Here is a 12,030-nt window from a genome sequence, read left to right as displayed (position 1 = left end):
GTGTATTGATTATCAAAACTGTCCTATTAATCAGCTGTGAAACTGTCTCATTCATATTTATTTCTCAATAAAAAAAAAAAAATCTATTCATGTCTTGCCTGTGAGTTCCTAAAAGACAGGACATAGCATCACCCTTGTATCGCCTTGCACAGAGAGAAAAATTTGAAAAGCTTAACATCTAATTTTTCATTCACCAAAGCCCCAGAAAAGGTATGATGCTAAAATAATTAAGAGTTATAACTGTAACAACTAAATTGTAACTATAACTCTAAAGCAGCTTTAGGTAAATTGGGGGTACATTTGGTAGGCCTGTGAGAGCATCCTCCATTTTTATTCCCCTAGCATACGGATGGAAGAAAAATATGCTTTTAAGAATTACAAGGCTGGCCAAATAGCTCAGCGGGGCAGGGGCCGGGGGTTTGATCCCTGGGCCTGCAGTGCCAGCCCCGCCCCCAGGGTGTGCTGAGAAGGCAATCGAGACTGGGTGTGGTGGCGCGAGCCTATAATCCCAGCTCTTGGGAGGCTGTAAACAGGTGAATCACTACAAGTCTGACCTAGTAGTGAGACCCTGAACACCCTGTAGACTCTTCCCTAAAATACAAAACAACAAACCCCCCCCCCCAAAAAAAACCAAAATCATACATTACAGAATTTTGGCCCACACACATTATGTTTTTTAAAAAAAGCTAGCAACATAAAACTACTCACATCCAATTGCCAGGTAACGGAAAAAGAGCCATCCGCTGATCAATGGTTCCTTTGGGTTCCGGGGTGGTTTATTCATGATGTCCAGGTCAGGAGGGTTGAAACCGAGTGCAGTGGCAGGCAGGCCATCTGTGACCAGGTTGACCCACAGCAGCTGGACAGGAATTAAAGCCTCAGGAAACCCAAGGGCTGCTGTCAGGAAAATACTGTTTCCACCAAAGAAAATAAAAGACCCTCAGTGACTTTTGAGAACCAGTCAAGTAGCACCACTGCCACTCCTCCTCCCATGATCCCCCAAGGCAATCACAGACATCTACTATACCCCATTTTGAATTAGTGTTCAAGAATTTTGGACTACTTCACATAAACCCACTGCTGTGTTAAAGGAGTCTCTGCGCATTAACACAGCTGCAGACAAGCCCCTGCCCCTTGCACATGATCCCCCAGGAGGCTCAGTCCTATTATCTCTGTAAGAACCCCTGTCTCACAACAACCCAAGCCAGGCAAAAAGGATGAAATGGCTAAGAAATGGAAAGCAAACTGGGAGAGCTTCTCCACATGCCCAAGGCTGAGGTTAAAGTAATACAAGTGGGACCATCAGACACCCACCAGACAACCTCCCCCACATTGGACGAGATGAGGTAGCGGATGAACTGCTTCATGTTGTTGTAGATGGCCCGCCCCTCCTCCACGGCAGCCACAATGGTGGAGAAGTTGTCATCTGCCAGGACCATCTCAGAGGCGGTTTTAGCCACTGCAGTGCCAGAGCCCATAGCAATGCCAATCTCGGCTTTCTTCAGAGCAGGCGCGTCATTCACACCGTCACCAGTCTGAAACAAAAGGCACCAACAGTCACTGACTGCTTCTATCTTGGTAAAAGCATGTGTGTAATATGCACACATATTTACTCCAGGACAAACTCTAAATACAGACCAAACTGCCCTTCTCTGAGTTACAAGGGTCTCCAGGTTTTAAATTATGCTATGATCTTACGCCAACTACTGGTAACAATTGTACAGAAAATAGCTGAGAACATGACAAAACAAGATCCAAATTAGGGGGCCATTTACTAAAAAAGTTCAGTAATAAAAACTATAATCTGCTTTTTAAAAATGTTATTTATTTATTTATGTGTGTGTGTGTGTGTGTGTGGCCAGCTCATTCCACCAGGGGGCAGGGCTGGCTCGTATGTGGTGCTGGGGGATTGAACCGCGGTCCCTGTGCTTTGCTAAGCTTGTTCTAAGTAGGTGCTTTAGACCACTGAGCCATCTCACCAGTCCCTATAATCTGCTTCTTGTAACACTGTTGCATCCAATCACTTACCATAGCTGTGATCTCATCAAAGGACTGAAGGAACTCCACAATCTTAGACTTGTGGGAAGGTTCAACTCTAGCAAAACAGCGGGCATTCAAGCAGGCATCCCTCTGAGCTGAGGGGCTGAGTTCATCAAACTCCCGACCTGTGAAAGCCTTTGATGTCACATCCTCATCTTGGCCAAAGATACCAATGCGGCGACAGATGGCCACGGCAGTGCCCTTGTTATCTCCTGTGATCATGATAACTCGGATGCCTGCCTGTCGACACAGCTTCACAGAGGAGGCCACTTCGATCCTGGGAGGGTCCAGCATGCCCACACAGCCAACGAAAGTCAGGTTCGTCTAAAGCAAGGCAATCGCCAAGTTAAAACAAAATGTCGGTTTTGAAAATGGGCCAGTTACCCACTTTCTCCCCTTCCTTGTGTTGTTGGGGTTTGAACTTAGGGCCTTGCAAACACTGAGTAAGCAGTGTGTCAGGTCCTGATTTTTTTTTTTTTTTTAAATGAGTGAAGTCACTACATCTTGTTTTAAAATTATTCTGAATTGGGATCTGGATTCTAGGGCCTTTACCTTGAGCTATATCCCCACTTTTTTTTTTTTTTTGACACAGGGTCTTGCTAAGTTGCTGATGGGCTGAAATGTGGAATCCTTCTGCCTGGGCCTCTCAAGAGGCAGCCCACCTGACTTCCAAATCATCCTTTAATCTCTTATAATAGTCTAAAATGAGGAAAAACAGTATTTTGAGATTGGCCATTTCAGTGGTCCATAGTACCAAAGTTCTTTCCTTCTAAGCTTTAGGATCTCTTATCCTGGATATAGGAATTCTATTCTGATTGGAAAAACAAACCAACAACCCCCAAGCCCTTTAACTTGGGTATTCTCACCTTTAAATAATATTTTTAGAAAGTTTACATGAAAGTTGCAAAATAGAAAAAAAAAAAAAAAAAAGAAAGTTGCAAAATAGGTTTTACAAGGTTATTAAAGATAGTCTTGACATTTTAACATTGAAAGCAACAGAATTTTATGAAATTATTAAATTATTATGTACATTTGATGCAGTAGCCTCAATTATAAGGGTGACGTGTGTGGCCTTGTAAAAAACAGCCCTGCTCCCTAACTGCAGCATCTCTGAATACTGACAGCTCGGGAGAGGAAAGGACCCCTCAGCTACCTCATACTTGATGAAGTTGGCAGAGTCCTCCAGGTGCATCTCTTCTCTCCGCAGTGGGTTGTCATGAGTGGCCAGGGCCAGGCACCGCAGCGTGTCACTGCCGCTGCCCCACTCCCGAATGACAGACATGATCTTCTGTTTGACTCCAGGGGTCATGGTAACCTTGGTACTTCCAACTCGAATGTGGGTACACCTGTCAATGACACCTTCCGGAGCACCCTGGAAAGGTTACAGGTGCATATCAGTTTTATCGGTTGGCCCCCAGGACCTTAGCCCTGCCTAGTTAAGAAGAGTTCAGGCACAGCCTGCTATACTGTACTTGCCTTCACGAACATCTTGCTCATGGATGTCCGGCTCGGCTTGTTTGGTGTGCAGTAGACAGACATTGATTTCCTGTCACGTGAAAACTCTAAAGTAAATTCCTTTTTCATCAGTTGTTTAATGACCTGTAAGGAGAACAAAGATGGCATACCATTGGGTAACACATTTCGGTACGTTTCCTGAGGATTCAGCAAATATGCATAAGACAACAATCCATGACAGACACTGGGGATACAGCAATACAAAAACGAGTTCTTGCCCTCATGGAATGTGCACCCTCATTTGAAAGACTACAAAATGAAGCACTATGTGCTATGGAGAAAAGCCACAGAGGATAGAAAAAGGATAGAGAACATGTGTGAGAGAGCACAGGCAACAACGTCCCACTCAGCGGTGGGAGGAAGCAACATGGGAGTCAGACTGGGCCAGGAGCCAGGTGGACAGAGTGGAGCACACCGCGGGCAGCCTGCGCACCTGCTGGAATGCATGGGGCCTTCTGTGAGCCACTGGGGCACAACAGTTTATGAGGAAGGGCGAGTAGGGACGGGTGATGGCATCTGCATCACTAGGACTCTTGGTAATATGTGAAACTAGAAGACAGCAGACGGCTTCAAATTCCAGCTGCTATGAACTCTAGGGAGATAAACACTCGGCACACTTAAGAGGCTGAGGCAGGAGAACTGTTGCAAGTTGGAGACCAGCCTGGCCTACAGACAAAGTGAACTCAAGGCCAGCCTGAGCTGCATAGTGAGACCTTACCTCAAAAGGACAAAAAAAAAAAAGTGCTTGGCTGCACTTGTTTGCACAGGGTGGTAGAGTCTCTGTCCCCAGTAACACTTCTTGCTCTGTTCTGGATCTTGACAGAGATAAAAGGCTTGCAATAAGCAAAAGCATGACTATAACTGACCATTTTAAGAGAAGGGCCTCAACCGCACAGCTGGTAGAATTAAAAAAGCCTTTGTTTTTACCTCTCCTAAGCCTGTTCTATAAACCAGTCAACTACCTTTCCCCTCTCATTTATCTAAATTCTACCAGGCTGCTCAAAGGAATATAGAAGTCCTACAAAGAGGCCTCAGGCACCACCTGGCAGCCATCCAGTGATGACCAACAAACACCTCTAAAGATGGCTTTAGCACACTGGCATGAAGCTCCAGGCAGGGGACAGCATTCTGCAGGCAACAGAAGGAAGACAGTGTCTCCAATGACAGTGTGGCTGGGGCTGGGTGTTCCAGGTGTGACTTACTGGGGAGCTGTGGACTGGGGAGATGTAGAACGGGGGCCCTGACTTGTATGCTGAAGATGTTGTACTCCTGTTTGTACACTGAAAGGATCTTACTCCCATTTCCAATCTATCTCCTCCAGCTTCTGCAGCCCCATTCCCAAGTTTCCAGAGCTTACTGCCTGCCTCATGCTTCTGCTGCTCCACCACCTGCCCCCGGTGCTCTTGCTCACTGGATCTGCATGGTCTGCTGCTGAAACTTGCCTCACACTGCCCCTTACCCAAGACATCACCCAACCTTTTGGCCATGACGCACCAGCCACTTCCAGTTCTTCAGGTGAACAATGATAGGACGTCAGTCTTGAAGTTGAGGAGATCCCAGGGAGGGAGGGAGGGAGGGAGGGACTGTCACAGACTGCTCTTGCTCAGGTCCAGTCTCATGGGGCTTGTGACTGTGAGGCCACAGGAAGTGAAGGCCAGTGTGCCAGGATTGCCTCACAGTCTGGGGAGGCATGGGGAGCAGCAGCTCTTGATAAGGATGTTTTGGGGGTTCAGGTTGCTGGGTCCACACTGACTGGCAGGAAAGGGGTTTGGAGACCACTCACCTGACTGGTGTCAGGAGCATGCAGACCTCATCAAATAAATTTATTTTGCTTTTCTTCCTTGACACCAAGGTCTGTCAAGAATAGTAGTAATTTCCTCCTTAAATGCTTAGCAATATTGGGCTGGCAAGTTTTGTTTTATTTTTGTATTTTTAGGAAAGAGTCTACGGGGGGGGGGGGGGCTGATGAGATGGCTCAGTGGTCTAAAGCACCTACTTAAAACAAGCTTAGCAAAGCACAGGGACTGCAGTTCAATCCCCCGGCACCACATGCCAGCCAGCCCTGCCCCTGGTGGGCTGAGCTGGACACACACACACCCACCCACAAAATAAAATTTTTAAAAAAGAGTCTACAGGGTCTCACTACTTTCCACTAGATCATAGTGATCCACCTGTTTACAGCCTCCCAAGAGCTGGGATTATAGGCGCATGCCACCACACCCAGTCTCAATGCTGTCTCAGGGTGCCCCGGGGGCAGGGCTGGCCCTGCAGGCCCAGGGATCGAACTCCCAGCCCTTGCTTCTGGTTGCTGGCGCTTTAACGGGCTGGCAAGTTTTGGAGGGGGCTGATTTTTTAACTTATAATTTCCTTTACAAAGGATTATTAAAATTTTGTGTTGACTTAGAAAGCTATGTTCCTAAAGAGATTTGGGACAGTTCTAAACTGCTGAGTTTATTGCCATAAAGCTGTTCCTAACGATTTCTTGGGCATGGTGCTAGTGACTGAGCAGTGCATGCTGTGTACCTCTGTCCAAAGGGCCACCTCAGCCCCCACAACTCGCCACTCATTCTCTTTCCTTTCTCCAGATGGATATGTTTAGCACTTATTTCTAACCTTTCTATACTGTGTACTTCAGATAGAAATTTTAATGCAGTGCATCACATTTTCATTATTTAGTTCCAAATATCCTATAATTCCCACTGTTGCTTTTCTTTTATAACACAGACTATCAAAAATGGCTTCCAAATATTTTGAGGGCTTTGTTGGTTACTACTGTCTAATTCCTCTGTGTTTGGCAATACAGCCTTTCTGATTTCTTTTTTTTAAAATTCTTTTAAAATTTATTTATGTGTGTGTGTGTGTGTGTGTGCGTGTGTGTGTCTGTGTGTGGCCAGCTCAGCCCACCAGGGGGCGGGGCTGGCTGGCATGTGGTGCTGAGGGATTGAACCGCGGTCCCCGTGCTTTGCCAAGCTTGTTCTAAATAGGTGCTTTAGACCACTGAGCCATCTCGCCAGCCCCCAGCCTTTCTGATTTCAATCCCTGGTAATTTGGTGAGTCTTGCTTCACAGACCAGCACTATTATCTACTCTGGTGAACAATCCATAAGCATCTGAGAGCACAAGAAGTGGAATGCCAGATATACAAATTTTACCATGAACATTTACTTTTGTTCAAATCTTTGGAATGTCTGATTTTTCCATTTATTAGGTTACTTAATGTACTAAAATCTGTAGCTCTAACTATAGACTTTTCTCCTTTCTGATCTGACCAATCTTTGTTTCATGTATTTTACCTGTGCTCCTAGGCATGTGCATTGTAATGTGCCACTGGAAACAGCACAAAGTCACAGGGGACTCTGATAAGAGTTTTTGATAGACTGATGGAGGTAAGAGCTTGACTGGAAAGTCTTCAAGAAAATAGGCTTGGAACAGGTTAGTATGTTAAACACAGGCCTTTCAAGAAATTTAATCACATTAAGAAAGAAAAATGGAGTGCTGAACAGGGAAATAAGGTCAAAGAAAAGCTTAAGGTAAAAACATATTAGGCATTTGCCCTGTGCCAATGAAGAACACAGTAGAGACAGATGTAAACTGAATTGCAAGAGAAATGCCCAACTTTTGCTAGGAATAAGGACTGTCCAATCACAGCTGTCATGGGCAGAGTTGGTTACTTAAGAAAATTAAGGATTTTGTTTGGAAATTATCTACTGCTTGTTTTTATTTTTTTGATCAAATAGTAAGATCATTTTACCTGAGCATGAATATAGGGAAGTAGGTGTTGCAAGTTTGAGAAGATACAATTAGCTGTCCAAGAGAGCAGGAGAGTGAATGAACTACGTAGACATGGTATGACTGATGGCTGCACGAACAACACACCAAATGCAAGTACTGACCGAGTTGCAGGCATTTGCTCGTTCTATTTTAGAAAGACCCTTCAATTCGGTATCAAATACATTCATCTTCTCTACCAGGCAAGTGAGAGCAGTCTCTGTAGCTTCTCCAACTTTTTCATATACACCTTTCGCCTGTATTAATTAAAGGCATATAAAATGGAGATGAAAACAAGTCAATTTCTCTTCTTCCTGCCACAGAAAGATAACCTGGGATCTTTCATCATTTTTCTTTTGGGTCATTCTCCTACACTACAGCAGAACACCTAGATAATTAAAATTGTACTCAAAAGTACAGGCACACATGTTACCTTATTCTATGAAGCAGCCTTTTCATTTCCTTTCCACTATATTGGTATATTATTTCACTTAAGTATAAGAAGGCACTAATTGTAATTCATTCAGTATTTGAAATAGTAGGTTTTAAATTCTGGATCACTGCTTATCATATGACATTTTGGGCCAAGCTTGCCTTAAGAAAGAAAAACATCTACTTCCGTTATTAAAAGAAAGGTAGCTAGCTTCAAACTTGATCCTCCTGCTTCAGTTTCCAAAATAGCTTGGAAGCTTGTTCAAAAATACACAGTTAACCATCTTAAAAGGAAAAATACCCTATTTCCTTCAGAAAACATTTTCTAACCTGGGTTCTACTCATTTATATAATAATTATGCTGTTGGGGCCGGGGAGATGGCTCAGTGGAATAAGCGCTTCCCTGGCAAGGGTAAGGGCCTGAGTTCAATCCCCAGTTCTGGGAAAAAAAATAAAATAAAATAATAAATAAATAAATAAATAAATGATCATGCTGTCAACAGCTGAGAGAAACTGCAACATTCAGTCAGAGATCTCTGAATGACACTCAGCTTTCTCTGGCCAGATGATACTGGCCCTAATAGAGATAATGGAAGGGGAAAATAAATCCAAAAACCCCTCTATCAAAGGGTGAGAAGGGAGGCTGGCTTTTCTTTCAAGCCACCCCACCCTTAAACAAGAAACTGAGAGCTCTAGCTTTTTTTTTTGTTTTGTTTTGTTTTTTGCAGTACCAGGGATTGAACTCAGGACCCTGTGCTTGCCAGGCAAGCGCTTATTCTACTTAGCTATCTCCCCGGCCAACTCTAGCTTCTTTTACAAAAAGACTTACCTCATTGTAATCCAAAGCAGAGTCATTGCAAAGAGCACAAATGGTTGCTAATTCTACAAGACCATCATACTGATGACATTTTATTGGCTTATCATCTTTATGCCTGTCAAAAGAGAAAAAACACTTGAAGCAGTGTGATCACCAAGATGGATCTTTCCCTCAACAGAATTCTGGAGACAGAATAACAGTCTGAAATGTATTAAAAAAAATTTTTTTTTGAGTGACAGCTCTGTGAAATTGAATGCTAGAACCAGACATGGTAGTACACATTTGGAATTCCAGCATTTAGCAAGGTGAGGCAGGAGAATTGCCATGAGTTCAAGCCCAGCCTTAACTACCTAGTGAGATCCTATCTTAGAAAGAAAATAGAAAGGAAGTCTGAGACTATGTGCCAGTTTAAAAGACTGCCTTAAGGGCCAGTGAGATAGCTCGGCAGATTAAAATGCCTGCTTAGGCAAGCACAGGCAAGTGCAGGGACCTAGGTTCAATCCCTGGCACAAACTGCTATGCCAGACCCGCCCCTAGGGCGGGCTGAGTTGGCCACAGAGTCGGATACAGTGGTACACGCCTGTAATCCCGGTGCTTGGGAGGCTGAAAAACAGGAGGATCACTACAAGTTGGGTCTGTGTAGTGAGACCCTGTTTTAAGTACAATAAAGAAAGAAAGAAAGACTGCCCTAGGTTTGATTCCCAACACAAAACATAAAAATTAAAGTATTTTTAAAAATCTCATATGAGAGTTAGTATCTGGCAAAAATTAAGCAAAGAATACATTTCTTTTTCTTTTTTCTTTATGTATTTAGTATAAGGTCTACCGGGTCTAACTACACAAATCCAACTCACAGTGATTTTCCTGTTTTCAGCCTAAGAGCTGGGATTGCAGGCACACCACCAAGCACAGTCTCCATCACTCAGGGCACCCCAGGAGTGCGGCTGGCACAGCATGCCAGGGATCAAACCCTGCTCCCTGCGCCTGCCTTAAGTAGGTAGGCGCTCTAGTCTGCTGAGCTATCTGGTTGGCCCGAGAACACATTTCTAATATACTAACTCACCATGAATGTAATCATCACATACTTATGTACTATAAGCACTCATTAATAAAGATGAACACAAGATACAAGAACTGAGAGGTAAAAGTCCAAAAATGCTTAATCAATAAAATTCTTCTACCACAGGTATTAATAAAGAAAAAAATAAAAAACCTATGTAAAAATCTGGACTGAAAAATGAAGCCAAAGGCCAGGCATGGTGGTGCCACTCCAGAGGCTGAGTCAGGATGATCATCGTGAGTTCAAGGCCAGCCTGAACTATTACTGAGTGTTGGGACTACGCATGCATTATCATGCCTAGCTTGTTTTCTTTTTTCTTTTTTTTTGGCAGAACCGGGGATTGAACTCAGACCCTTAACACTTTCCAGGCAAGTGCTTATTCTACTGAGCCATTTTCTTTCTTATAATGTTATTTCATTTTAATGCACTCCTCTAATAAAGAGCATCTATCACCTCGAGGCACGCCCATTCATTCACTCTGCAGTGTTAAGCTATATCCCCTGCCCCTTTGTGACTTTCCGGAATTACTTCAAAACTACACACAGTACCGTATGGAACCTATAGTTGAGGAGGGACGGTTACTCACACTTCTCCAATGGGTGCATATGTTGAGCCAGTTATGGTGAACTCATTAAGAGAACAAGTATCTCCTTCAACTTTGTCCAGAATGAACATCTGTGGGGAAGAAGTATAATGGTATTTTAAAGTGCTAACAGTATTTCACAGGCTGGCCAAATAGCTCAGCAAGTTCAAGTGCTTGCTTAGGCAGGGCGCAGCAGCAGGGGTTCCATCACTGCCCTGCTGTGCTGGCCTGGCCCTGCCCCTGGGCACTCTGAAACAGCCACTGAGACTGGGCCTGGTGGCATACGCCTATAATCCCAGCTCCTGAGAGGCTGAACGCAGGCTGATCACTACAAGTCTGATCTACATGAGACCCTCTACTAAAATACAAACAAAACAGTATTTCACTATTCTTGCTAGCTTAAAGATGGAAAAATGTCTTATTTAAAAAATAATTGTAGGGGGCCCAGGAGATGGCTGAGCAGAATAAGCACTTGCCTGGCAAGCACAAGGGTCTGAGTTCAATCCCCAGTTCCACCAAAAAAAAAAAAAAAAAATATAATAATAATAATAATAATAATACTCCCTGAGAATCAAACTTAGGACTGTCCCTTACCTGACTGTTTCAGATCACCATTGCATCCTACCTTTCAGCTAACAGTCATGCTGAATCGATACAAAGAGCAATAGCACCAAAGAACAGGTGGCCACCCACACCAAACTGGAGACACGAGATCTCTGGATCAGCCAAGGTCAACACCAATGACTTCTGTTATTCTAGAATGCTCAGAATTCCAAATTTCCACTGGCTGGCTAAGAAGCTGATATTAGATGGTCTTGTCTCAGAGCTAAGCATGAAAGCTTGGGAAGAATAAACTCACATTTCAGAGTTACATAAACACTCCTTGAGTAAATCAGACAAACTGCTTCTCTGTACCTCTCTACTTATTTTATTGTGGTAATAGTTCATTTTCTATGAAGGTGCCTAGCTATATGTATACAGTAAGGAGCCAGCAGGGCTAAGTGAACTACTTTCCCCTTAGACAGATGGACTTATGCTTAGGAACCCGTTCATTTTCCCTCTACCCTCTTTTTGGTGGTGTTGGGGATCAAACCAGGACCTTGGCAAGCAAAGACAAGAAAGCACAGATTACTACTGAGATTCAGTCCCCCAGCCCAGGAAAAAGTTCTTAATGTTACAGAAAAACCAAGTAGCTGGGTATGGTAGGTAGTACAAGCCTACTGTAATCCCAGCACTCGGGATGCTGGGGCAGGAGGATGACCTGGGATACACAGTGAGGCAAGTCTGAACTACATAAGGACAGACTCTCTCAAACAAACAAAACAAAGTGACAAAGTCTACTTAAAGACAGATTGTTTAATTGATTTGCAGCTGAAGCAGGAAGACTGCAAATTCAATCCCAGCCTAAACAATCTAACAAGATTCTGTTTTAAAATTTAGGCTGGGTGTGGTGGCAATGTTGGTAATCTCAGCACCTGGGAGGCTAGAGGATTGCTGTAAATTCAAGGCCAACCTGGGCTACATTGTGAGACTCTGTCTCAAAAATAAAACAAAAGAAATAATTTTTCAAGGATGAAATTATAAAACAGTAAACAAGGCAAAGAAGCCATGCTATGCTTTAAAGAATACATCTTCCATAGTATCTCAAAAATTGGCTCATTTTTATTTTAAAATAACTTCTTTTGCCTCACATGATTTTTTTATATGGTAGATAATTTAAACTCCAAAGTCTTCATTTGAAAAGCAGACTCACTCCCTGGCAAGCGCAAGGGTCTGAGTTCAATCCCCGGTTCCGCAAAAATAAATAAATAAATAA

General features: G+C 43.5%; 1 protein-coding gene across 3 annotated transcripts in view; it reads right to left on the bottom strand.

The window, feature by feature from the left end:
- Positions 1–12,030, bottom strand: part of Atp2a2 (ATPase sarcoplasmic/endoplasmic reticulum Ca2+ transporting 2) — a 64,163-nt gene that overhangs the window by 7,543 nt on the left and 44,590 nt on the right. For all 3 annotated transcript variants that reach the window (XM_023720490.1, XM_004635905.2, XM_023720491.1), the window contains exons 9-16: positions 10,218–10,306; positions 8,584–8,686; positions 7,448–7,579; positions 3,517–3,639; positions 3,194–3,412; positions 2,029–2,364; positions 1,315–1,535; positions 709–911 (exon numbers count right to left, since the gene is read on the bottom strand). In XM_023720490.1, the coding sequence (XP_023576258.1) occupies positions 709–911; positions 1,315–1,535; positions 2,029–2,364; positions 3,194–3,412; positions 3,517–3,639; positions 7,448–7,579; positions 8,584–8,686; positions 10,218–10,306 (1,426 nt within the window). The remainder of the gene's footprint in view (positions 1–708; positions 912–1,314; positions 1,536–2,028; positions 2,365–3,193; positions 3,413–3,516; positions 3,640–7,447; positions 7,580–8,583; positions 8,687–10,217; positions 10,307–12,030) is intronic.

Source organism: Octodon degus, unplaced genomic scaffold, assembly GCF_000260255.1.
Source record: "Octodon degus isolate 3935 unplaced genomic scaffold, OctDeg1.0 scaffold00076, whole genome shotgun sequence".
Taxonomy (NCBI): Eukaryota; Metazoa; Chordata; class Mammalia; order Rodentia; family Octodontidae; genus Octodon; species Octodon degus.
This window is presented reverse-complemented; position numbering and strand designations above follow the sequence as displayed.